Here is a 27,476-nt window from a genome sequence, read left to right as displayed (position 1 = left end):
GTGTAGCTTGGAGGTAGAATGTCCCTGGGTTCCATCCCTGTACTGCCAAAAATAAATCAAGATCGGGCTGGGAGTGTTGCTTTGAAGGTAGAATGCCCCTGGGTTCAATTCTCAGTATTGTAAAAAAATATTTTTGTTGTTTCCTAGTTCGTCTTTGTGGAAGAATACTAATGAAGATTGTAGTGCTTCTCTGCATATATTTAGAAGCAAAGGACCAGCCGGGCATGATGGTGCACACTTGTAATCCCAGCATTTGGGAGGCTAAGACAGGAGGATCCCGGTTCACAGACAGCCTCAGCTACTACTTAGGCCCTTTGCAAATCAGTGAGATCCTGTTTCAAAAAATAAAGAAGAAATGCCAGTTGTGGCACGCACTTGTGACCCCAGAATTTGGGAGGCTGAGACAGGAGTTTTGTAGTTCAAGGACAGCCTCAGCTACTTAGGTCCTTTGCAACGCAGAAAGACCCTATTTCAAAATAAACAATAAAAAATATGGCCGGGTGTGGTGGTGCACGCTTGTAATCCCAGTACTTGGGAGGCTGAGACAGGAGGATCGCACAGGTTTGAAGCCAGCCTCAGCTACTTAGGCTCTCAGCACTTTGTGTCCAAATAAAAAAATAAAGTAGGTCTGGTAGTATAGCCTGGAGGTAGAAGGCCCTGAGTTCCATCCCCAGTACCACACACACACACAGGACTAGGGTATAGCTCCGATGTAGAATGCCCCTGGGTTCCATTCCTAATACCCCCAAAAGAATAAAAAAAAAAAAATAGGTCTGGGAGTCGGGTGTGGTGGTGCCCACGCTTGTAATCACAGCATTCGGGAGTCGGAGACCTGAGGATTGTGGTTCTCAGATAGTCTCAACTACTTAGTAAGGTCCTTCACAACTCAGTGACACCCTGTTTCCAAATAAAATGTAAAATAGGTCTGGGAGTATAGCCCAGAGGTAGAAAAGCCCCTGGGTTCCGCCCCAGTACCCCCCCCCCTCAATACACACACACACAGAGCTGGGTGTGGTGGTGCATGCTTGTAATACCAGCATTTGGGAGGCTGAGACAAGAGGTTAATGGACAGCCTCAGCTACTTAGGCCCTCTGCAACTCAGTGAGACCCTGTTTCAAAAATAAAGAATAAAAAATAGGGCTGGGGGTGTAGCCCGGAGGTAGAATGGGGTTGTAGCTCAGAGGTTCAATGCCCCTGGTTTCCATCCACAGTACTGAAGGGGGAAAAAATGCCTGGAAGGCGGCCAGGCAAAGAGGAATGTGGTGCATTTTATGGTAATACTTAAGGAAAGACACCTGCCTTGGAGACGCAGGAGAGAGGGGCAATCCATTAATGCCTGCATCCTTCACCCAAAGCTGTCCTATTGTGATCTTATAAACAGTCATTCCTGAATCCTCCAAGTGTGTCTGCATTTGTTGCTGGGATAGATTTACCAGACAGGTGGAAGAGTCATGACTTAAGGGTTACAAACAGCTGCGGAGGCCCGTTCTGTTCTGACAGTCTTGGTAGGCTAGAATGAGGCCATTCCTCAGGCTGGGCGTTAACCAGCTTTAGAACAGGCCCCCAAATTGGAAGGTCTGTAATTTTGGTCCAACTCACGCATCACCCATTATAGATAAATAGCAACCTTAAAATGTAAGGAATTTCCAGTCATTGAAGAAAGGAGCCTCTTGGCTTGCGTTGTTCTGTAGTTCTTTCATAGTTTTAATGCTTTTTTTGTTTGTTTTTTGGTAGTACTGGGGATGGAAGCCAGGGGCTTTCTACCTCCGGGCTATACTCCCAGACCTATTTTCTATTTTATTTGGAAACAGGGTCTCACTGAGTTGCCGAGCGCCTCACTGAGTAGCTGAGGCTGGCTTCAAACGTGTGCGATCCTCCTGTCTCAGCCTCCCAAGCGCTGGGATTACATGCCTGCGCCACCACGCCCGGCCGTAGTTTTAAAGCTTTTGAAACTGATAAGATTTCTAAGTGGCACACACAGTAGGTATTCGATGAAAACAAACGGGGACTCTCGTAATAACAACTTACATCCCTTAAAGGGGATGCCCTTACTATCCTACCATTGAGGGAACAATAGCAAATCTGATCTCAGCTTGAGAGAAGCTCACAAGCTTGTGGGTTCTAAGTCTCCCAGAGTGAACTACAAGTAACTTTTTCTCTTTTTGGTTGGTACTGGGGTTCCTGGAAATCCTTCTACCTCCGGGATTACACTTCTAGAGGCTGTTTTATACTTTTACTTGGAAAGAGGGTCTCTAAAGCAAGGGCGGCTGGCTTCAAACCTGCGCCATCCTCCTGTCTCCGCCTCCCAAACACAGGGATTAAAAGCAGACGCCACCACATCCGGTGCTCCTCAGGTAACTTTTTTAAGCCTTTGAGATTGCGACTCTGGTACCCAGTACCAGAGGTTCGCCTTGCGTCCAATCACCGCTGAGATTCTGGGGTGGGGGAGGGAATAACGTCCCCGGACCTTCCTTGTCCAGAAAGGGGGCGGGCTTAAACCGAGCCGTGGCCTCCACAGCCAGTCCTGACACCGCACGGTGCTTGACACTGCAGCCAGCCAATAGGAACAAAAAACTCCATTTGAATTAGCCAATGCTGGCAGGAAGGGGGCGGAGCTTAGGTATCATATTAAAGCGGTGGCCGGCGAGCCAGGCGGTGGCGGAGGCTCCTGCAGCGGTGTCGGGGTGGAGGTCCGGGGCTCTCCTGCGCCCTCGGGTCCGACCCTTTCAGCGTTCTGCTCCCGCGCCAGGCTACCTCGTTCCTCGGCGCCATGACCACCACCACCACTTTCAAGGGTGTGGACCCCAACAGCAGGAATAGCTCCCGGTGAGGCGGCGGGCGGCGCCCGAGCCGCGTGGGCTGAGGGGCCGGGGCGGCCGTCGCGGGCCGGGCGGGCCGGCTCGGACCGTTGGCCGTAGCGTGCCCGGGGCTCCTGCCCGGCGGGCAGCCGCGGGGCGAGGTCTGAGCGCCAGCCCCGCCCGGGTCCCGCGGTTCCCCATTCATTCCTCCCACCTTGCGGGGGCCGCGGCCCGGGCCGGGTCTGGGGCGACTGTCCGCGCTGCCCCGCGGGTTTTAGTCCTTCGGAACGAGCGGCAGGGTCCTCTTCTTGCGCTCGGCGGCGAGCTGGCCCAGCCCGGGCGGTGGTCTTGGCCCCTGGGTGCTCGGGGGGGCCTCTAGGGCGTCGCGGGGGGCCCCATTGTCCCACCCCAGGCCACGCGCGCCTTCTGTGTGGCCCGGGGCGTGTGCCGGCCCGGGTGGGGCTCCGCGGTCGCAGCCAGTGACCCGGTCGGCCGGGTCCCAGGCTCCCACGCTCGCGGGGCCCCCGCTTTATGCCCCAGCCCGGCCGGCAGGTGCACTTGTGCTGGGGCGGGGTGGTCACGCCGACCCTTCACTCGCGTTCGGGACCCAGCCGTCGGCCCCTCCTCGAAGTGCCTCCCCTCTCCTAACAAAGGAGAGACCCGTCTCCTCCCCCTCCCCGCGCCCACCTCGGAGCGCGAGGGAGAACCCGCCAGCCCCAATGGGTTTTGTGCGCTCAAGCCTTCGGACCTAGGTCCTGGCATCCCATCTTCTTCCCATCCTTCTTGAACGGTTGCCGAATGAGTTCCCCCCCGGCCCCGGGTCCCTGGCTGGAGGAGGTTTCCAGTGCTTGGGCGGGGCCGGAGACATCCATTGTCTCTAACGTGGGCCCTCCACCTGGGAAGCGGGGTCCTTTACGACCACTCAGCCCACTGCCTCTTAGGGAGAGGGCACTGGGCTCGAGGTTTGGACCGGGATCCTTTTCCAAGCCCGTGCTGAACTTGGTGGAAGGGTCTGGGTTCCGTGGGAGGCGTTCACATTGTCTCAGCTAAATGCACTCTGTTCTCTAAGGTGGGTTTGGGCCAGTCTGGGATCCTCCTTAAGGCTTGGAGGAAGCTTACATGTCACTTTCTCTGGGGCATCTGTTCTTCGCTGACCACGACCAGCAGTGATGTGTGTGGCCAGCCTTGGGGTCCTGGCCAAGTGGCACAAAGGGAGCCATTTTGTGGGGCTAAGAAGACAGGCGTGAAATAGCAGTCAGTATCCCACAGGGGTTAGAGAACTTGGGAACAAAAAGCAGGAGTCTCCCAAGGAAGCATTGGAAGCACCATTCCTTTTCTACCACTTTCACTTTCACAAGGTAGAAAAAACTAGGTAAAATTGAAAGAGCTAAATTAGAGCTTACCGAGAGGGTTTGGAGACCGTGAGTAGTATAGACCCAAAAAAATACTGGTCACTCCCTCCCCGGTAGTCATCCTTCCAGAGAGATAGTCCCCCCCCAACCCCCGGAGGACACTGGGACAGATTGAGGCTTGGTTTTTGATTGTGTGCGATGAGGTCAACTCTCTCATGGTCAGACTTAAGTTGTTGGCATACTGGCATGACAGTGTGTAATCTGGGGGTTCATGCTTTGGGGTTGAGCTGAGTTGGGAGCTTTGTAAAGAATTTCAGGACCCAGGTCAAATGTACCCTCTGGCCTGTTTGTTCATGTATATTTGAAACGTGAGACAGAAATAGTTTTTGGTTCTTTAATAAAGGTTTTGATTCACCTTTGCTGACAGTTCCCCTCCAATATTGTGATCAAGGTCCTGAAGCATTGTTGTTTTTATTTATTTCCCTTTTCTTCCGTAATCTCACCAAATTCTCCTAAACTTCTTTTCTCCAGTAACAATCTCCTGCCTTTGTAATCTTATTGTAGAATTAGTGTGGTGGGGAATGGTATGCAGAGATCATATGGAGACTCTGGGAGGCAGAGAGAGAAGAAAGGAGTCATTTTTTTTTTTTAATTGCTATCTCTAGTATGTTTTTGTTGAGTCTTAAATAGGTAGTCTTCACTTAGTTAGCATGTGTGTGGTTTGGAAAGAAGAGTAAAAAGTAAAATTGAAATACTTTCAGTCTTCCGATCAGATCCTTTGTTTGGGGATGTCTCACTATTACAAATGGTCTCTACAACGCTGACGTCATCCGAGTAGGTCTTACCTGCTGCTGCGGGAGGAACACAGATCTGGAAAAGTTGGACTGGGCAGAGCTTTGACTCGCTTTTAAGCGGGTGTTTGGATACTAGTGTCTCTCTCTTTCATATTTTTTTCTTTTTTTATGCTAAAAGCATTTCAGAGCCAAGGAAGGTTCTAAAGAATTTCATCTGGCCAAAATAGTTCATGGAGGTTTTATTATGATTACTACGGCCAGATTTCATCTGGCCAAAATAGTTCATGGAGGTTTTATTATGATTTATTATGATTAGAAATCATTCTAATCTTTAGGGAATGAAGGTGGTGACGATGAAGCAAGTTGATTTTGATTCTATATTTCCAGTGTCTTTGGTGATTTAAGGTCCAAATGATAAAAATTAATTTCTTTAGGCTTTAACCTAGGGGAAAACTCACAAAGAGTTTACAGTATTTCTTTTTTCTTTATTTTTTTTTGGTGGTACTGGGAGTGGAACCCAGGGCCTTTTCCACCTCTGGGCTATACTCCCAGACCTACTTTATACTTTATTTGGAAACAGGGTCTCACTAAGTTGCTGAGAGCCTCACTGAGTAGTTGAGGCTGGCTTTGAACCTGTGCGATCCTCCTGTCTCAGCCTCCCAAGTGCTAGGATTACAAGTGTGTACCACCTGTACCACCACGCCAGGCCACTACAGAGTATCTTTTTTTTCATTGTGGTACTAGGAATTGAACCCAGGGGCATTTTACCTCTGAGCTATACCCCCCAGACTGACTGACCGACCTATCATCCATCCATCCTTCCTTCCTTTCTTTCCCTTCCTTCCTTCCTTCCTTCCTTCCTTCCTTCCTTCCTTCCTTTCTTTCTTCTTTTTTGCAGTACTAGGGATTGAAGTAGGGGCAGTCTACCTCCGGGCAGAAACAGGGTCTCGCTAAGTTGCTAAGAGCCTCATTAAGTTGCTAAGGCTGTCTTTGTTTGAACCTGCAATCCTCCTATCTCATCCTCCCAAGTACTGGGATTACAAGCATGCACCACCATACCTGATTTACAGTATATCTTTAGTTGTTATTTTTATTTCTTTGTGGAACTGGGGATGGAACCCAGGGCCTTCTATCTCCAGGCTGCACCCCAAGCCCTTTTTTATATTTTACTTGGAAACAGGATCTCACTAGGTTGCTGACAGCCTCACTGACTGAGGCTGGCTTCAATCTGCCATCCTTCTATTTCAACCTCCCAAGTACTGGGATTGCAGGCACGCTCCACCACATCTAACTTTTAGTTGTGATTTATTTTTTATTTTTGGGATACGGGGGGTTGAACCCAAGATGCATTCTACCTTCCAGCTACACCCCCGGCCCAGTTTGTTTGTTTGTTTGTTTCTTTCTTTTTTATTTGGAAGCAGGGTCTTGCTAGGTTGAATCTCCCTACTTGCTGAAGCTGTCCTTGAACCTGCAATCCTCCTGTCTCAGTGCACCAAGTACGGGAATACAGGCTTGTACCACCACATCCAGCTTCAGTTGTGATTTAAACAATTGAAATTATCATCATTATAAAATGTATATCTAGCCGGCGTTTGTAATCCCAGCATTCGGGAGGCTGAGACCTGGAGGATCGCGGTTCTCAGACAGCCTCAGCTGCTTAGTGCGGCCCTCTGCAACTCAGTGAGACCCAGTTTCAAAATAAAGAATAAAGCCGGGTGTGGTGGCGCATGCTTGTAATCCCTGCGCTTGGGAGGCTGAGACAGGAGGATCGCACAAGTTCGAAGCCAGCCTCGGCTACTTAGTGAGACCCTGTTTCCAAATAAAATATAAAATAGGTCTGGGAGTGTAGCCTGGAGGTAGAAAGCCTCTGGGTTCCACTCCTAGTACCACCAAAAAAAAAGAATAAAAAATAGGGCAGGGGGTGTAGCTCGGAGGTAGAATGCCCCTTGGTTCCATCACCAGACCCGCAAAAAAAAAAAAAAACAAAATTAAATAAATAAATAAATAAATAAAATAAAATGTATATATGAGCCAGGTGTGATAGCACACTCTTGTAATTCCAGTACTTGGGAGGCTGAGACCAGAGGATGGCTGGTTCTAGACAGCCTTAGCAACCTACGTAGACTCTCGGTGACCTAGGGAGACCCTATTTAAAAATTAATAAGTAAAAAGGAATGGAAGTGTTGCCCGGAGTTAGATGCCCTTGGGTTCAGTCCCCAGTGTCAGACACACACACACACTCATAAAATGTATACCTGAACACATCCTAATTTATCCAGTCAATTTAATCTCATTGGATACTTAATACCTGAGATGTTAAAAAAAAAAAAAAACTGGAGTTTTAAGGGTTTTCCATGTTGTAAAGGAGTGCAGTGAGGCCTTGAGGGATAATGAAAATTTTATTTAGTGTGAATTGAGTACTGTATTTTGTTTCGGGTGGACACTAATATTTCATTTAAGGGAGAAAGCTGGAGGGACTGTGTAAGAAAGATAGCACAAGTCTAGAAAACAAGAAAAAGCATCAGCCTCACGGGTTTGAAGTTTAAAGAGAAAAAAGGCCTTGTGCAGTTCCGTGACTGAGTCACTCGGCGGCTGGTCATGCTCCTGCTGGCACTGAGGATCCGGGTGTCGCTCTGTCCACTAATTCTGGGCATTTTCCTAGAGCTCCTCGGGCCCGCCTCAGCCTTCCTGATATGAGGCTGTTGAACCATCCACAGCAGAGCTGGGCCAACCCCCTGCGGCCCACACCAGCCGCACCTTGTGTAGAGCCCCCAGGGCAGGGATGAGTTTATGTGTATGTTGGGGGTACTGGGAATGAAACTCAGGGGCACTCTACCACAGAGGTACAGCCACAGCCCTGTTTTCTTATTTATTTTTTGTGGTGCTGGGGATCATACCCAGGGCCATTCCATCTCCAAGCTATATCTCCCCAGCCCTTTGTTTTTTTTTTTTTTTTTTTGTGTGTGTGGTAATGGGAATGGAACCCAGGGGTATTCTGAGCCACACCCCCAGCCCTCATTTTATTATTTATTTTGAAACAGGGTCTTACTGAGTTGCAAAGGGCCTCATTAAGCAGCTGAGGCTGGCTGTGAACCAGGATCAATGCTGGGATTACAAATTTACCACGCCCTGCTTTTTCTTTTGTTTGGATACTTGGTCTAGGTTGCTCGATTGTCCTCCAGCCTCAGCCTCCCAAGTACTAGGATTACAAGCATGTTACTGCTGCACCCAGTTTCGTATTTTATTTATTTTTTGCAGGTCTGGGGATGGAACCCAGGGGCATTCAACCTCTGAGCTACACCCTGTGCCCTAGTTTTTATTCTTTACTTTGAACAGGGTCTCACTAAGTTACAGAGAGCTTCACCAAGTAGCTGAGGCTGTCCATGAATGGCGATCCTCCTGTCTCAGCCTCCCAAATACTGAGGATGTAGGCATGTCCATCTGTGTCTGGCACTATGAATGATTTTTACATTGATAAATGATTGAGAAAAAACAAGAATTCATATCAAGAAAACCTGCTGGCCAGGTGTGGTGGCACACGCTTGTCATCCCAGCATTCGGCAGGCTGAGACAGGAGGATCGTGGTTCACGGACAGCCTCAGCTACTGAGGCCCTCTGCAACTCAGTGAGACCCGGTTTCAAAATAAAAAATAAAAAATAGGGCTGGGGGTGTAGCTCAGGTAGGATGTCCCTGGGTTCCATCCCCAGACCCGCAAAAATAAAATAAAACCTGCTATGTTTGCCAAATCTAACTCAGAATCCCCTAAAATTAAAAAATAAAATATTTGCTAGGCGTGGTAGCACACGCTTGTAATACCCCCCAATTTTTTTTCATTGCTTATGAACATGGTCCCAAGCTCCTCCAGAGGCTGAAACAGGAGGGTCGCTACCAGGCCAGCCTGTACAATTTATGGAGGCCATGTCTCAAAGCTGAAACAGGCTAGTGACGTAGCTCAGGGTTGAGCCGCTGCCTAGCACAGGCCCTAGGTTTAATTCCCAGCATCTCCAGAGAAAAAGTCTTCAGTGTCCATAAATGACAGTTTTACTGGATGCAGCCACACTCATCATCGGTGGCTGCCTTCACGCAACATGGTAGTGGACAGTTCAGGAAGACTTGGTCCCAGGATGCCAGACTTGGTCCCAGGATGACAGCCAGACATCTGTCCCTTTAGAGAGAGATTGGAGGACTCCTGGGGGCGGGGAGCACAGAGTCTCTGAGCCTTTCCTACTGTCCTGGCTGTCTGTCCAGCTTGGGAAGAAGTGGGGTCCTAAGGGATGGGCTGGAGTGTGAACGCTCCCTGGGGAAGCAGGAGTGTGCCCCAGGCAGGAGGCCACAGGCTATCCGCTCCAGGTGGAGTGAGGGCTGGAGGACCCCAGCTGACTGGACTGGTGAGGGAGGGGCTGCCATCTTGAGCTATCTGAGAAGAGGACGGGATTCTGGAGGTTTCCTTGGGCTCCTGCTCAGCCAGGACTGGCAGCAAAGGAGGTAGGAGCTAGGTGAGGTGGCCCACGCCCGAGACAGGAGGGTCACAGGTTCAAGGACAGCCTCAGCAATTTCGGGAGACTGTCAGCAGTCTAGGTGAATCCTGTTAGCAAAACAAAAAAATAAAAAGGAGTGGAGTGTAGCTCAGAGGTAGAATACCCCTGGGTTCAACCCCCAGTAGCACAACGGAAAAAAAGAAAGCCAGGCATGGTAAGACCAGAGGATTGCAGGTTCGCAGTCAGCCTCAGCAGCTTAGCAAGATCTCAAACATAGTGAGACCCTGTTTCAAATAAAAAATGGCTGGGCTTGTAGCTTGGAGGCAGAACACTCCTGGTTTCAATCAATCTCCAGCATAAAATACACACACACACACACACACACACACACACACACACACGCACACACACAGCAATATAGAAAAATATGGAGTGTGAGTCGGGCACGGTGGAATCCCAGCATTTGGGAGGCTCTACTTAGGCCCTCTGCAACTTAGTGAGACCCTGTCTGAAAATAAACAATAAAAAACAGGACTGGGGCTGTAGCTTGGAGGTCAGATGCATCTGGGTTCTATCTCCAGACCCGCAAAAAAAAAAAAAAAAAAAAGTATGAAAAAGACATTAAAATTCTCCTGAAGTTCCACCAGTGAGAGGAACCCCCAGATAACATTGTGGTGACATTTATGTGGTTATAATAATAGCTAATGTACCTGATTCTCATGTTCCAGATAATGATATCCTTATAATAATAGTCTTATGAGACAGACACTATTATCCTCATTTTATAGAGGAGAAAACTGAGGCTGAGAGAGGTTGTGCAACTTTAAAGTGCCCTTCAGCCAGGGATGGTGGTGTACGCTTGTGGTCCCAGTATTTGGGAGGCTGAGACAGGAGGATCACAGTAACAGTGAGACTGTCATCGACCTAGCGAGAGACTGTTTCAAAATAAGAAGTAGGGCTGAGGATGTAGCTTCGAGGTAGAATGCCTCTGATTTCAATCCCCAGTACCCCCAAAAAAGAGCCCTTTAGAAAGTAACCCCCTAAGCCGGGCGTGGTGGCGCACGCTTGTAATCCCCGCGCTTGGGAGGCAGAGACAGGAGGATCGCGCAGGTTCGAAGCCAGCCGTGCTGGCGTAAGAGACCCTGTTTCAAAAATATGAAATAGGTCTGGGAGTGTAGCCCGGAGGAAGAAGGGCTTCCAGGAACCCCAGTACCACCAAAAAAAAAAAAAGAAAGTAACCCCCTAAGCCGGGCGTGGTGGCGCACGCTTGTAATCCCAGCATTTGGGAGGCTGAGACCGGAGGATCTACTTAGACCCTCTGCAACTTAGTGAGACCCTGTTTCAAAATAAAGAATAAAAAATAGGGCAGAGCCAGGCGTGGTGGCACACGCTTGTAATCCCCACGCTTGGGAGGCTGAGACGGGAGGATCACTCACACGGGTTCGAAGCCAGCCTCAGCTGCTTAGTGAGGCTCTCAGCAACTTAGTGAGACCCTGTTTCCAAATAAGATATATATATATATGGGTCTGGGAGTATAGCCCGGAAGTAGAAAGCCTCTGGGTTCCATCCCCAGTACCACACACACAAAATAGGGCAGGGGGTGTAATTCAGAGGTCAAATGCCCCTGGGTTCCATCCCCAGACCTGCAAAAGAAAAAGAAAAAAAGATACCCCCCGCTCCAAAAAAAAGTACCCTTGAAAAAGTTGTTCAAGCTGGAAATGGCATTGTACCTATCTAACAATCCCAGTACTTGTAGGCTGAGACAGGAGGATTGTAGGTTTGAGACCAGCCTCAGCAACTTAGACCCTGTTTCAAAAAGGGCTGGGGGCATTGTAGCTCAGAGGTAGAGCACTCCCGGGTTCAATCCTCAGCAACGCTCATACTCAACTCAACATACACAAAGTTGGTCCTTTTTTTTTTTTTTTTTTTTTGCGCAGTATTGGGGACTGAATTCAGGGGCATTCATTCTACCTCTGAACTACACTCCCAGCCCTGCTTTTCTTTCTTTCTTTCTTTCTTCCTTCTTTTCTTTTTTCCTTCCTTCCTTCCTTCCTTCCTTCCTTCCTTCCTTTCTTTCTTTTTTGGTGGTACTGCGGTTCCTGGAAACCCTTCTACCTCCGGGCTACACTCCCAGTACCTATTTTTATACTTTTTTGCTTGGAACAGGGTCACTTAAGCCAGCGCAGCTGGCTTTGAACCTGCGTGATCCTCCTGTCTCCGCCTCCCAAGCGCGGGGATTACAAGCGGGAGCCACCACGCCCGGCTATATTTTTTTTATTTTGAAACCAGGTCTCACAGAGTTGCAGAGGGCCTCACTAAGTAGCTGAGGCTGTCCGCGAACCGTGATCCTCCTATCTCAGCCTCCCAAATGCTGGGATGACAAGCGTGCGCCACCATGCCTGGCTCAGCTTTTTGATTTTTAATTGAGACACTGAGGCAGGGATCCTCCTGTCACAACCTTGCAGGTACTAGAGATGGCAGAGTTACCAGGGGTATGCCACCGTCCCTTACCCTTTTTTCTTTTCTTTGAGACTTTATAGTTGCCCAAGCTGTCCTTGAATACCTGATCCTGCCGAGGAGCTGGGATTGCAGGTGTGCTCCACACCCATTTTTTTTTTTCCTAGCTGGTTGGGCGGTGACCCTCTCCTCTCCCTTTAAGCCACATCATGAACACAGATCTCTGTGACCTCAAAAGGCGTGGGGCCTTCTCCCCACTGAGAGATAAGCCGGCAGTTCTGCAGCAGTGGACACCAGCTCCATGTCCTGTCGCCCTTCCAGTGTGACTCTAGGGACCTGGTGACGGTGTCAGGTCCACACATGGAGGACTTAGTCCCCAGCACTGCCCCTCTCACCTCAGATCGCAGGGTTTCTTGTGGTACTAGGGATTGAACCCAGGGGAGTTCTACTCCTGGTTACAACCCCGGCCCTTTTATTTTTTGTTTTGAAAGAGGGTCTCCCTAAATCGCTGAGTCTTGCTATGCTGCTGAGGCTGTCCTTGAACCTGTCTCAGCCTCCCCAGCACTGGGATTTACAGGCGTGTGCCAGCACACCGTGTGCTTCCGGGTGACTGGACAGAAGTCAGGGTTCCCACAACTGCCCCTGGTTTGATTAATTTCCTTAGAAAAGATCACGAGACTCAGGAAAACTCTGACTTACATTTGCTGGCTTATTATGAAGGCTCCTCCAAAGGTACAGATGAAGAGGTGCTGCGGGCGCGGCATGGGAGAAGGGGTGCTGAGCCTCGGTCCTCCTAGGGCCTGCCCTCCCCCGCGGGGACCTCCAGGGTTTCAGCTCTGGGAGCTTGCTGAACTGCCCTGTTTGGTTTCATGGAGATGTCGTCGCAAAGCCATGATTGATGCGTGGACAGCTGGGTTAAAATGTGAATGGACAAAACAGGTTTCGTCTAATGCTCGAAGCCTGTCTACTTCAGCAGGTTTTTGTGTGTGTGTTGGTGTATGGTACTGGGGATCGAACCCAGGGGGATTCTACCACCAAGCTACACCCCCTGCCCTATATATATATTTTTTTTTTTTTTTTTTTTTTGCGGGTCTGGGGATGGAACCCAGGGGCATTTGACCTTCGAGCTACACCCCCTGCCCTATTTTTTATTTTTTATTTTGAAACCAGGTCTCACTGAGTTGCAGAGGGCCCCACTAAGTAGCTAAGGCTGTTTGACAACCCTAATCCTCCTGTCTCAGCTTCCCGAATGCTGGGATTACAAGCATGTGTCACCACGCCCGGCTCCTGCCGTATTTTTTGTTCTTTATTTTGAAACAGGGTCTCACTAAGTTGCGGAGGGCCTCACTAAGCAGCTGAGGCTGTCTGCGAACCACGATCCTCTGGTCTCAGCCTCCCAAATGCTGGGATTACAAGCGTGCGCCACCACGCCCGGCTTAGTATATGGTATCTTAACCTCCTGCTTTGAATGTATACCAGGAGGAGGTCCTTGCCCTTTCCCATCGGCCCCTGTCTTTGGGGTGGGGGAGGGGAGCGTGAGTGGATGAACAAAATGAAATGAAGGGGGTTGGAAGGTATTTCATCTAGGCAGTGTTGTGTGATCTGAAATGGACCTTTGGCCATTATTTCTAGGGTCTTGCGGCCTCCGGGTGGTGGATCCAATTTTTCCTTAGGCTTCGATGAACCCACAGAGCAGCCTGTGAGGAAGAATAAAATGGCCTCGACCATCTTTGGGACACCTGAAGAGAACCCCCCCTCCTGGGCCAAGTCAGCAGGTACTGCTTCCCCTGGTCCCCTGGTCCCCGCTCCGCACGGGCTGGGCCCCGCAGACGCGCAGGCGCACACCAGCACAGCTGGCTCCGCGCTGCCTAAGTGCAACCAAGGAAATAAGGCAAGGGAGACGGGACAGGCGTCTACATGGTGGCTCCGAACAGGGACCCAAGGTCAACTGGGATTTTAGGGCCCTTTGAAGAACTTCCCAGTGTCTTGCTTTAGGCATTTCTGTTCAGCTCCTCGAGAACGTATGTTTTGGTTTCTAGGTGCCAAATCCAGTGGTGGCAGGGAAGATTCGGAGTCCTCTGGCCCACAGAGACTGAACTCCTCCGAAGCAAGCTCCGGCGACTTCTTGGATCTGAAGGTCAGCGTGGCCGCCAGGAGAGGCAGGCCGAGGGCTGGGTGGTTGGCGGTTAAACTGCCCGCGTCTAAACTGCCCGCGTCTATTCGGAGTTTCAGTTCAGCCGCTGGAATCTCACATCTCAGTACTTAAGGAAGAGACTGAAGCCGGGCTTGGAGGCGCACTCCTGTAATCTCAGGGCTCAGGAGGCTGAGACGGGGCGGGGGGGGGGGGGTGGCAGGTTCAAGGCCAGCCTCAGCAATTTATCAAAATCCTGTTTCAGATTCAGAGGGGCGGAGCCGGGCATGGTGGTTCATACATTCTATCCCAGTACTTGAGAGGCTGAGACAGGAGACTGGGATTCTCTGCCAGCCTCAGCTACTTAGTGAGGCCCTCTGCAACTTAGTAAGACTCTGTTTCAAAATAAAGAATTAAAAATAGGGCTGAGGGGTGTATCTTGGAGGTAGAGTGCCCCTAGATTCAGATTCAGTCCTTGGTAGAGCTGGGCATGGTGGCGCACGCTTGTAATCCCCGCGCTTGGGAGGCTGAGACAAGAGGATCGCACAGGTTCGAAGCCAGCCTCAGCTACTTAGTGAGGCTCTCAGCAACTCAGTGGGACCCTGTTTCCAAATAAAGTATAAAATAGGCCTGGAAGTATAGCCCGGAGGTAGAAAAGCCCCTGGGTGCTACCCCCAGTACCACAAAAATAAATAGACCTCTGTCGTTGTCTGGGGGGGGGGGGCCTTGATTACGAGTAGAGAATGGAAAAATAGATTTGTCCATTCTCTATTGTAAGGAAAGACCCTTTAACATGTTAATTGCTTTAGGTCATCACAGTGTGTTTTGGTTGGTTCGGGCACTGGAGTGATTATTGATTGATTGATTGATTGATTGATTTGGTGGTACTGGGGATGGAACCCTTCTACCTCCGGGCTACACTCCCAGACCTATTTTTATACTTTTTTATTTGGAAACAGAGTCTCCTAAGCCAGCGCGGCTGGCTTGGAACCTGCGCAATCCTCCTGTCTCCGCCTCCCGAGCGCGGGGATGACAAGCGTGCGCCACCACGCCCGGCCTGGGGTCATTTTTTATAGCAGTGTTGTACGGCGTTACCCCACGTTGGATAGTGAGTACTCCCTGCCCCCCAGCACCTGAGTGTACCAGAAGGCAATTTTACATTTAATTTCAAATAGCTGGTAGCCACTCAGCACTGTGACTGTTTCTGTGTGTTGCACAATTACAACAGGAAGTCAGTAAATGTATAATTTCTTTCTTTTTCAGGGCGAAGGCGACATTCATGGTGAGTACGTCTGAGGCTGGATTGCTGGCTCTGTAAGTGCTGTTAGGACAGAACCGGAATTTTAATTCACAGCAGCATGTCTTGGTGCAAGAGTCCTGGCTGGGCCCCGAGCACCAGCATTCTCTGAGTGGAAAGAGAAAGAGAAAGAAAAGTGAAAGTAGGAAGTTACTAAATGTGGCCACATTTTAAATATCCCAGCAATGCCGTGAATGTCAGAAATGCATTGGAAAGGAAACCGAAGAATCTTAAAAATAATCACGAGCCGGGCGTGGGGGCGCACGCTTGTAATTCCCGTGCTTGGGAGGCTGAGACAGGAGGATCGCGCAGGTTCGAAGCCAGCCTCAGCTACTTAGTGAGGCTCTCGGCAACTCAGTGAGACCCTGTTTCCAAATAAAATATAAAATAGGTCTGGGAGTGTAGCCCGGAAGCAGGAGCCCCCTGGGTTCCATTCCCAGGACCACCCAAAAAAAAAAAAAAAATAATAATAATCACGATCAGCCCAGCATTTGGGAGGGTGACCAGATGGTTTGCAGGCAGCCTCAGCACTATGTGAGGCCCTGTGCAACTCAGTGAGACCCTGTTTCAAAATAAAGAATGAAAGTTAGGGCTGGGGTGCACGCAGCTCAGAGGTAGAATGCCCTGGGTTCTAGCCCTAGTTCCACAAAAAAACCAAAAACCAAGAAAACCAACTCTGTGTGTCCATGAACGTGCGATCCTTCTGTGTCAGCCTCCACACTAAGGTTACAGGAGCGTGCCACTGTACCCAGGTTAATTTTAATTTTCTTTTCAAGGGGGTTCTTGGCTTCACCCCGGGCGCGCTCCCTCTGAGCTAGAGCCCAGGTCTGTTTTGTTTTATTATTCTGAAGCAGGGTCTCAGGGCATCGCGGAGGGTCTCGCTCAGTTACTGAGACCACCTTCAAACCCGCGGCCTCCAGTGTCAGCCTCCCAAGTCCTGGGAGTGCAGGCGTGGCCCCATGCCTGGCCAGCCCTTCTTTATTTTTATTTATTTATTCATTTACTTATTTATTTATTTTGTAGTACTAGGGGTGGGACCCAGAGGCTCTTCTACCTCCGGGCTATACTCCCAGACCTATTTTATATTTTACTTGGAAACAGGGTCTCACTAAGTTGCCGAGAGCCTCACTAAGTAGCCGAGGCTGGCTTAGAACCCGTGCGATCCTCCTGTCTCAGCCTCCCAAGCGCGGGGATTACAAGCGTGCGCCACCACACCTGGCTCTTATTTTATTTTTTGTATCGGGGATTGAATGAACCCAGAGGCATTCTATCTATGAGCTACACCCCCAGCCCTTCAAATTTTTATTTTGAAACAGGGTCTCACTAAATTGGGAGGCCGGCTTCAAACCTGTGATCCTCCTGTCTCAGCCCCTCAAGTGCTGGAATTACAGGTGTTCACCACTGCACCTGGCTATTGAGAGGTTTTTAATAATAGGCCCTGGTGTTTCGTGCTTAGCTCCCAGCATTCAACTTACAAAGTTCATTTGATTTTTATACTGTAGCGCTCATAAGACACTGGCTAACCCTCTGGGTGATTTTGTAAACAATTTCGAGGGCAGCTGTAAATTTCCAGTTAGCCATCCACATTGCCAATTAGAGGTGGAAATGAGCTGTAATCATTTACTTAATTATTTTAAATCACTGAAGTATTTATTGGCACTTCTTTCAACAAGTGCCAGAGACGTGCTGCTGAGCACAGTGCGTGGCTTGGCCAGGAGTCTCGGGCCTGGTAGCAGGCAGCCGTCAGACCCTGCAGCCTGGAGGGCAGAGGCTGCTTCCTCGGAGCTTTGCGTGTGGTGCCGGGGCTGACCCCAGGGCCATTCTACCTCCCAGCTGCACCCCCAGCCCTATTTTATAGTTGGGTTTGAAACAGGGTCTCCATAAACTTCTGAGTCTGGTCTCAAACCCGCAGTCCTCCTTTCTCGGCCTCTCCAGTGCTGGATTAACTGGAGTGCGCCCCTGCGCCTGGCCGCTCATAGCCCTTTCTTACCATTCTGCTTAATGATACCCAGTGCGTAAGAAATCAGATGTGTTCTGCCCTCTGACTTTCCAGACGGGATGTGGTGGGAGGAGACGGAGACGCCCCAGCGCTGGCTGGGCACAACTCAGGGTTTACCAGGCTGCAGACGTCCTAATTACCGTTTGTGGCCAGTTTGCGCCATTCAGAAAGGCTGTTCTGGAGGTGAGTTCTCGTAGGCTTTTATCTCCCCAGTACGTCCGCTGCTGCATTGTATTTAACAGAATCACCTCATCTCTTCCCCTTGTTTTGTTGTAGTGTTGGGGATGGAAGCCAGGCGTGCTCGGCAGGCACTCCATCACCGAGCTGGCCCTCCGCCTCAGAGTCAGCCGGTCCTTATTCACATCCTTATTCACGGGCTTAAGTCCATGGTTGTAATTAAAGATTTGAGGCTTGCCATGGCGATGCATTCCTGTAATCCCAGCTGCTCTGCAGGCTGAGACAGGAGGGTCACAAGTTCAAGGCCGGCCTGGGAAACTTAAGATCCTGTCTGTCTTAAAGTTTACCAAAAAAAGGCTGAGGATGTAGCACTGGGGCGGAGAGCTGACCGGCATGTGTGCGGGATTCAGTCCCCACTATGGGGACAGAAAACATCTGGGGAAAGTGGACAAGGGAGGGAGCCCTCAGGAAGACCCAAGCGATGTGTGTTATTAGTCTCACTGGAGGGTTAGTAATTGTCTTTGCTGGGCTCTCTTCCCCAGCTCAGTATATTATAGATTCTTGAGGTAAATTACATATTGAATTTGTGCTATGAGAAATCCTTCCATTCTTTTTCTTTTTAAAATGATCACCAGTAAGCCGAGCGTGGTGGCACACGCTTGTAATCCCAGCATTCGGGAGGCTGAGACTAGAGGACCGCGGTTCGCGGACAGCCTCAGCTACTTAGTGAGGCTCTCTGCAACTCAGTGAGACCCTGTTTCAAAATAAAGAATAAAAAATAGGGCGGGGGTGTAGCTCAGAGGTCAAATGTCTCTGGGTTCTATCCCCAGACCCGCAAAAAGAAAAAGGGCTGGGAGTGTAGCTCAGAGATAGAATACTCCTGGGTTCCTCCCCAGGACCGCCAAAAAAAAAAAAAAAAAAAAAAGTGGTCACCATTAGCCAGGCATAGTGGCACATTCCTATAATCCCAGTACTTGGGAGGCTGAGACAGGGAGGATCACGGGTTGGAGGACAGCCTCAGCAAGTAGTGAAACTTTCACCAACCTAGCAAGACTGTGTTTCAAAATAAAAAATAAAATAGGGCTGGAGGTGTAGCTCGAAGGTAGAATGCCCTGGTTTCCAGCCTTAGCAACACACACACACACACGTCACTGTTACTGTGACCTGTTAGCCTGCGTTCCTGATTGCTCTGACTTTTAGCTCATTTGTCATAGAGTGACAGAGGCACGATAATCCAAGATGCATGTGGTGGGTTAAAGGTCAACCCCGGGCGGGGTGCGGTGGGAGGGACGGGCTGTGCGCACGGACGTCCCCATCACATCTCCATCACGCTGAACTACTTTATGATGTGAGCTTGCAAGGCACCAGTAAACGTATATTAAGAAACAGCTGGGTGTGGTTGGGGCACGCCTACAATCCCGGCATCTGGGAGGCTAAGATAGGAGGACCGTGATTTGTGGACAGGCTCAACTTTCAAAAAAGAAAGCCGGGCATGGTGGTGCATGCTTGTAATCTCAGTACTTGGCTGACTGAGACAGGATCTGGGTTCGAGGCCAGCCTCAGCTACTACTTAGTGAGGCCCTTTGCAACTCAGTGAGACCCTGTTTCAAAGTAAAGAATATAGGGTAGGGGTGTAGCTCAGAGGTGGAAAGCCCTGGGTTCCATCCCTAGTACTGCAAAAAAAAAAAAAAAAAAAAAGCATCCTTTACCTTTATTTTTTTATTCTACCCCTGAGCCACACCCCCAGCCCATTTTTATTTTTATTTGGAAACAGGGTCTTCCTAGGTCGATGAGAGTCAGTACTAGCTGGTTCCGGCTGCAGAACTGTGATCCTCCTGCCTCAGGTTCCCATGGGCTGGGATCACAGGAGTAGCCACCGGCCTAGCTACCTTCACCTTTTGCTTAATGAAACATAGGAATGGTTACGTGAAGGATCGAAGAAATCTCTAAGACAAATGAGAGACAAAATCTAGGAATTTAGCAGAAGTCTGTCTGTCCCTGTTATCAAGCAAGCTAGATGCTGTGCTATATTTGTTACTTTATGATTCTTTGATCCTTACAATGAATCACTTTTTCTGTTCAGACATAGGTGTCTTTGTTCAGTTATCTCTTTTTTTTTTTTTTTTTTTTTGTGGCACTGGGGGTGGAACCCAGAGGCTTTCTTTCTACCTCCGGGCTATATTCCCAGACCTTTTTTAATATTTTATTTGGAAACAGGGTCTTCCTAAGTTGCTGAGAGCCTCACTGAGTAGCTGAGGCTGGCTTTGAACCCGTGCGATCCTCCTGTCTCAGCCTCCCAAGCGCGGGGATTGCAAGCGTGTGCCACCATGCCCGGCTCAGTTATCTCGTTTTATTTTGGAGTCAGGATTGAGGCGTGGGCCTGGTACATGCTGGCCAAGTAACCTCTGAGCTATATTCCTGGCCCTTTTTTTTTTTTTTTTTTTGCTGTTCTCTGAATGGAACCCAGAGACACTTGACCTCGGAGCTACATCCCCTGACTAATATTTTATTCTTTATTTCGAAACAGGGTCTCACTGAGTTGCAGAGGGCCTCATTAAGTAGCTGAGGCTGTCCGCGAACCGCGATCCTCCCGTCTGAGCTTCCCGAATGCTGGGATTACAAGCGTGCCCACCATGCCCGGCTCCCTTTTATTTTGGTATAGGGTCTCACTACGTTGACCACCCTGGCTTCAAACTTGAAATCCTTTTGTTTCTGCCTCCAACGTAGCTATGATTACAGGTGTGTGCCACTATACTTGGTTCAGTTACCATATTAATGTGCCCAAAAAAAGACAAATCAGGAGTATATAAGCTGAATGTCAAGCCAGGCATGGTGGCGCATGCCTATAATCCCAGTACTTGGGAGGCTGAAACAGGAGGATCGCAGGTTTAACGACAGCCTCAGCAAGTAGTGAGACCCTGTTTTAAATAAATTAAGAAAAAAATAGGGCTGGGGTGAAGCTGAGAGGTCGAATTCCTCTGGGTTCAATCCCTAATACAACATAAATAAACTTCATCTATTCAGGGAAGGAAATGTTACCAAATAATGTTATATGCATATTTGAGTGGATTGCTATGAGACTCGCCATCATGTACAGTTACAATACACCAATAAAAATTAAACTGTAGCCGAGCGTGGTGGCGCACGCTTGTAATCCCGGTACTCGGGAGGCTGAGACGAGGATCTGGGCTTGTGGCCAGCCTCAGCTCTCAGTGAGGCCCTTGGCAACTTAGTGAGACCATGTTTCAAAAGAATAAAAAAGAGGGCTGTGGATGCTGCTCAGAGGTAGATACCCCTGGGTTCAATCTATAGTACCACACACACGCACACACACACACAATTATATATTTTGATGATCAAGGCTCTGGGTATTATCCCGGGCACTGTAATCAGTCAATAGGATGTGTAATAGGGAAAATGTATTTTCCTTTGTCTATATATAGTTTTTGGCCCGGGCGTGGTGACGTACACTTGTCATCCCAGCATTTGGGAGGCTGAGACAGGAGGATCACGGTTCAAGGACAGCCTCAGATACTTAGGCACTTTGCAACTCAGTGAGACCTTGTTCCAAAGTAAAGAATAAAAAATAGAGCTGGGGGTGTCTTAAAGTCTGTGTTTTAATATTAAAATGATTAGATTCAGCCGGGCGTGGTAGCACAAGCTTGTAATCCCAATACTTGGGAGGGGGAGACAGGAGGGAGGAGGATCACAAGCGTGTGTCCAGCCTCAGCTACCTAATGAGACCCTGTTTCTAGATAAAGGCTGTAGCTCCGAGGTAGAATGCAGCCGAGTTCCATCCTCAGGTCCGCAAAAACAAAACCAGATTAGATTGAACAGACCCAAGCAATCTCTATCAACTGGATGTACGTACAAGTGTCTAAAGCTTACTCTCAGTTCCTGTATTTACAGACTAACAAGCCGGCGGCCGCGGCCACCGCCATCCGACCCGGCAAGCCCTGGGATGAGGCCGCTGCTCTTGTTCCGCCTCCGCGGGGCCTTTATCTCGGTTTCTGTTTTACCATGTTGTTACCTGTGTGAAATGGTTCATTAATGCTGTAAGACACAATTACAAGATTTGTGAGGAATGCGCTGGATTCCTCTGAAGAATATTTGATGAAAATTCCCTGTGTCGCTAGAGCCATGGAATAACTACTGTTCAGCCAGACAGTGGGAAACCTGATGGATCCTGTGTCTCTAGAGGCCGGGGCTGAGCGCAGGGGTGAAGCAGCCTGAGTTTATCGACTGCTTCAGGCTGAGTTTATGGTCTGGCACTCACTGTCTTCCTCCCTCTCAGTCTCTCTTTCTCTCTCTCTCTCTCTCTCTCTCTCTCTCTCTCTCTCTCTCTCTCTCTCTTTCCTTTCCTTTCCTTTTTTTCTTCTTCTTTTGCGGTACTGGGAATGGGACCCAGAGACGTTTCTGCCTCTGAGCTACACCCCCAGCCCTAATTTTTATTCTTTATTTAGAAGCAGGGTCTCACTGAGTTGCAAAGGGCCTCACTAAGTAGCGGAGGCTGCAAATCCGGATCTTCCTGCTTCCTGTCCCACTATGTCTGGCTTCTCTCTCTTTCTCTTTTCTTTTTCTTTTCTTGTTTTTGGTGGTGCTGGGATTGAACCCAGGAGCACCATTCTGTTTTATTTACCATTTGGAAACAGAGTCTTGCTAAGCTGCTGGGAGCCTCAGTAAGTTTCCGAGGCTGGCTTCGAACCTGCCATTCTCTTGTCTCAGCCTCCCAAGTCCTGGTGCCAAGTTTGTTTGTTTGTTTGTTTGTTTGTTTGTTCTTGGTACCAGGACACTCTACTCTTAGCTACACCCCAGCTCTTTGTGTGTTAGTGTGTTACTAGGGATTAAATCTGTAGGCATTCTACCTCTGAGCCACACCCAACCCCTATTTTTTTATTTTGAAACAAGGTTTTGCTAAATTTTAAATTGCTGGGGCGGGCTTTGAAACCTCCTTCCTCCCGAGCAAGTGCTTTAGCATCTATTCTGTTACTACTGCCACTCAGTCTGGACTCTGGGCACGCCCTACATGCAGTTATCTAAATGTTAGATTGCTGGGCATCGTGGCACATACGTATAATCCCAGTACTTGGGAGGCCAAGACAGAAGGATGGTGCGGCCCAAGATCAGCCTCAGGAATTTTTTTTTTTTTTTTTTTCAGTACTGAGGACGGGAACCAGGGACATTCTACCTCCAAGCTCCACCCCCAGCCCTATTGTTTATTCTTTGTTTTGAAACAGGGTCTCACTGAATTGCAGAGGGCCTCACTAAGTAGCTGAGGCTGTCCGCGAACCACGGTCCTCCTGTCTCGGCCTCCCAAATGCTGGGATTGCAAGTGTGTGCCACCACGCCCAGCTAGCTTCAGCAATTTAATGAAACCCTCAGCAATTTAGCAAGATTGTATTTCAAAAAACAACAACAAAAATGTCTGCTGTTGGTGTGTCTTTAAGGTAGAATGCCCCTGGGTTGGATCCTTGGTACCATAAAAACAAACTTCAGGGATTAACTAAAAGTAAAAATTCACTTGCATGCCGGGCGTTGTGGCGCACACTTGTAATCCCAGCATTGGGGAGGCTGAGACCGGAGGATCACGGTTCGCGGACAGCCTCAGCTACTTAGGCCCTCTGCAACTCAGTGAGACCCGGTTTCAAAAAATGAAGAGAGCCGGGCGTGGTGGCGCACGCTTGTAATCCCCGCGCTTGGGAGGCGGAGACAGGAGGATGGCGCAGGTTCAAAGCCAGCCGCGTGCGCTGGCTTAGGAGACCCTGTTTCCAAATAAAAACGTAAGAATAGGTCTGAGAGTGTAGCCTGGAGGTAGAAGGGCTTCCAGGAACCCCAGTACCACCCAAAAAAAAAAAAGAAGAAGAAGAGAATAAGAAATAGGGCTGGGGTGTAGCTCGGAGGCACAATGCCCCTGGTTTCCATCCCCAGTTCTGCAACAACAACAAAAAAATATGTTCACTTGCACTGGCCACACTTCATGGGTCCTGCAGCCACGTGTGCCGGGAGCTACCATGTTGGGCTGCAGGGAAGGTTATAGTCTGATAAGCCTGTCATCGTATGTGGAAAATAGAACTTGAGAATGAGCCTAACCTACCGGACACATCGCTTAGCAGCAGAACACACTGTGGTGCCGGTTTACCCTAACAATGGCGTCTCCCTGGGAGCCACGGCGCATCAGGAAGCATGACACAAGCCGGGCGCGATGGCGCACTCCTGGAGTCCCAGAACTTGGGAGGCTGAGACAGGAGGATCCCAGGCGTGAGGATGCCTCCGCAAGTACTGAGGCTCTTCTCCACCTAGCGAGACTGTTTCCAAAGAAAAAAAATAAAGTCCAGCTCAAATATAGGATGCCTGTGGGTTCAGTCACCAGTACCACACCAAAAACAGCAGCAGCAGCAGCGGGGGATGTAGCCAGCACCACTAAAGCAGAGATAAGGCGAAACATGAACAGTAGTTGGCTTTGGGCAGTGGGAACATGATTGGTCATATTTTTTTTTTCTTCCAGTTCTGGGGATGAAGCCCAGGGGCATTCTACCTCCTAGCAACAGCCCCAGCCCTGGGGGCATTCTACCTCCTAGCAACAGCCCCAGCCCTGATTTTTATTCTTTATTTTGAAACCAGGTCTCACTGAGTTGCAAAGGGCCTCACTAAGTAGCCGAGGCTGGCCGCAAACCTGCTATCCTCCTGTTTCAGCCTCCCTAGTCCTGGGATTACAAGCGTGCACCACCACTCCTGGCTTCCCAGTTCTATTTTTTATTTTGAACCAGGCTCTCACTAAGTTGTGGAAGGCCTCACTGTGTTCGCTACTGTGAACCTGCGATCCTCCTGTCTCAACCTCCCAAGTCCTGGGATTGCAAGCATGTGCCACCATGCCCAGCTTTTTTTTTTTTTTTTTTTTGTGGTACTGGGGGTGGAACCCAGAGGCTTCCTACCTCCGGGCTATACTCCCAGACCTTTTTTATATTTTATTTGGAAACAGGGTCTCACTAAGTTGCTGAGAGCCTCACTAAGTAGCTGAGGCTGGCTTCGAACCCATGCTCCTGTCTCAGCCTCCCAAGCATGGGGATTACAAGCGTGCGCCACGACGCCCAGCTCCATGCCCAGCTTTAACACTTGTTTTTTTTGTACTAGGGATGGAACCCAGAGGCATTCTACCTCTGAGTTATAGCCTCAGTCCTACTTTTTATTTCATTTAGTTTTCTGCGGGTTTGGGGATGGAAACCAGGGGCATTCAACCTCCAAGCTACACCCCCTGCCCTATTTTTTATTCTTTACTTTGAAACAGGGGCTCACTAAGTAGCTGAGGCTGTCCGCGAACTATGATCCTCCTGTCTCATGAGGCCTCCCAAGTCCTGGGATGACAAGCGTGCGCCACCACGCCCGGCCCAACACTCTTAATCTTAAGCAGAAAGAGTTAGCAGGTCATTTCTATTCTGTCTTCCTAGAAAACGTGGACACAGACTTGCAAGCCAGCCTGGGGCAGAACGAGGAGAAGCCGGTGCCCGCCGCGCCCGTGCCCAGCCCCGTGGCCCCGGCCCCCGTGCCATCCAGAAGAAACCCTCCCGGCGGCAAGTCCAGCCTGGTGCTGGGCTAGCTCTGCCGCCCGCTGTCGTTTTGTTCGTTTGTGTGTTCTCTCTGCTTGTGAGCTGCACAACTTGAGCCTGACTGTACATCTTTGGGATTTGTTTCATTAAAAAAGAAGCACTTTATGTACTGCTGTCTTTTTTCCCCCCCTTTTTCTTCCTCTGTTTTTGTTTTTAAAGAACAGGTTTCTTTCTCTGCCTCCGGGGTTGGTTTGTGGGCTGTGGCATGAGTGTGCCCTAGTACTAGGCCGGAGGGAAAGCTTTGTGACACTTAGTACCGTGTTTCCAGAACAGACGACTTGGTTCCCGATGTGTCCGGCTCCTTTGTACTGAGGTTTTGACACTGTACGTGGGTTTCCCGGGATTGGACGGCACCAGGCTGTTCTCATGCAAAGCTCCTCCCCTATCCTTGGCGATCCTTGGCGGTGTCTCTGCTAAGCACACCTTCCTGTGCGGCACAGAACAGCCGCCTGCAGAGAGAGCCGGCCTTTGATTTCATCTCAAGTGCACCGGGCGCCGTCCTGACTGGCCACCGATGCGCAGGGAAGGACCCGGAGGCCCCGTCGAGCCGGCTGGAATTGCAGCGCGGCCAGCCGGAGGTGAGCCGCCGGGGCCATCCTCGAGCCCGTCCCACGGGGCACTGTTCTTACTCAGTAACGTGACGCTGTGTGCATGATGCCGGTGCTTGACCACGAAGGGGAGCCTCATCTCTGAAATGTGTGTTGTACTTCCGTCCTGGACCCTTGCTTAAAGTAAACAATACCCACATTTTGAAACACGTGTCCTGTGTCTTCTTTTCTTGACATTGTTTCAGTGCTCTCCCTGTGGCTTTTTTTTTTTTAATTACTTTATCTATTTATTCTTTTTTTTGCGGATCTGGGGATGGAACCCAGGGGCAACTGACCTCTGAGCTACACCCCCTGCCCTATTTTTTATTATTTTAGTTTGTAACAGGGTCTCTCTAAGTTGCAGAGGGCCTAAGTAGCTGAGGCTGGGCGATCCTCCTGTCTCAGCCTCCCGAATGCTGGGATTACAAGCGTGCGCCACCACACCCGGCTCCCCAGCTCCTGTTTCTAAATAAAAAATTTAAAAATAGGGCTGAGGATGTAGCCTGGAGCTAAGATGCCCCTGGTTCAATCCCCAGTTTAAAAATAAAAAGAGGGCCTGGATAAATTACTGAGTGTGTTGCAAAGTTGCTGAGCCTGTCTCCTCCTCCCAAGTATTGAAATTACAGGCCCCCCCATGCCCAGCTCTTCATTCTGAGACATTGCCCTACACTGCTAAGGCTGGCCCCAGATAAATGGTCAATGCTGCCTCTAACTTCCCAAATCACTGGGATTATGGGAATACATCACCATACCCAGGAAACGTAGAATACCGTTTACTCTTTTTATATTGGGCAGTTACATTTAAAATTTTTAAGTTTTAGGTGGGCATGGTGGCTTATAAGCCTGTAACCCCGGTATTTGGGAGTCTAAGATGAGAATTGCAGATCTGAGGCCAGCCTCGGTGAGAGAGAAGTCACACTCAGCAACGGAGTGAGACTTTAAAAATAATAACCCGAGTGTGGTGGTGCATGCCTGTAATCCAGTGCTTGGGAGGCTGAGACAGGAGGCTCCCCAGTTCCAATCCAGCCTCAGCAATTTAGTGAGGCTCTCCACCTAGGGAGAACCTGTTTTCAAATAAAACTGGTCTGGGTGCCGGGCGTGGTAGCACATGCTTGTAGTCCTGGTACTTTGGGAGGCTCTGGGAGAAGAATTACAGGTTTGAGGACAGCCTCAGCAAGTAGTGAGACTCCCAGCAACCTAGTGAGATCCCGTTTCAAAGCAAAAAACTAAATAAAGGGCTGGAGGTATAGCTTGGAGGCCGAATCCCTTTGGGTTCAATCTCTAGTACTGTTAGGATCCGAGAGTTGCCCCCTTACCCAAATAACGAAGAACTCACCAAGGATGTAAATCACACGCAGGGTTTATGTGCTGCAGCTCCTACTGGCAAGCCAGTGGTCGGAACTCTTTCACAAGCCTAACTGTCCTTAAAGGAACTGGCCGAGCCAATGTCCAGCCTTACTGACAGAAGGATGTGGTCAGAGTCCGCCCAGAGCTTACTTCAGGGTCCAAATTTATAGCCCCAGAAGGGAGTGGTCACACATGTCACGGCCCGCCCAAATTAGGATACAACCAATCAAATAAGAAGGTAAACAAGTACAACCAATGATTTTAAAAGCAAGCACACACACACTTGAATCACAGCAAATGGTTTTAAAGGACAGCCGGTCTACCAGGAATGACCATCTCCCTCGTGCAGGGTGTGTGCGCAGTTACTATGGTAACCTCTAGCCCAGGCTACGAACCCGCCAGATGTTTGCTTGCAGATAAAACTGTGGCAGGCTCAGAACTTATTTCCAAGAAA

General features: G+C 49.5%; 1 protein-coding gene across 2 annotated transcripts; it reads left to right on the top strand.

Annotated features, from left to right (window-relative positions):
* Window positions 1-2,770: 2,770 nt before the first annotated feature.
* JPT1 (Jupiter microtubule associated homolog 1) lies at window positions 2,771-25,178 on the top strand (the record flags this gene model as incomplete). 2 transcript variants are annotated; one of them, XM_080712733.1, is made up of 5 exons in its annotated part: window positions 2,771-2,826; window positions 13,513-13,655; window positions 13,920-14,017; window positions 15,275-15,293; window positions 24,930-25,078. In XM_080712733.1, 5 exons carry the CDS (start codon window positions 2,771-2,773, stop codon window positions 25,076-25,078), a joined length of 465 nt encoding a protein of 154 aa, XP_080568859.1. The 2 variants fall into 2 exon arrangements, with proteins under 2 accessions (XP_080568859.1, XP_080568858.1); XM_080712732.1 differs by lacking the exon at window positions 15,275-15,293 and having other exon boundaries at window positions 24,930-25,178.
* Between the last annotated feature and the right edge of the window lie 2,298 nt (window positions 25,179-27,476).

This window comes from Muscardinus avellanarius (assembly GCF_963383645.1).
Source record: "Muscardinus avellanarius genome assembly, chromosome: 16".
NCBI lineage: Eukaryota > Metazoa > Chordata > Mammalia > Rodentia > Gliridae > Muscardinus > Muscardinus avellanarius.
The sequence above is the reverse complement of the archived record's forward strand: the minus strand, read 5'-3'. Positions and strand labels throughout refer to the sequence as shown.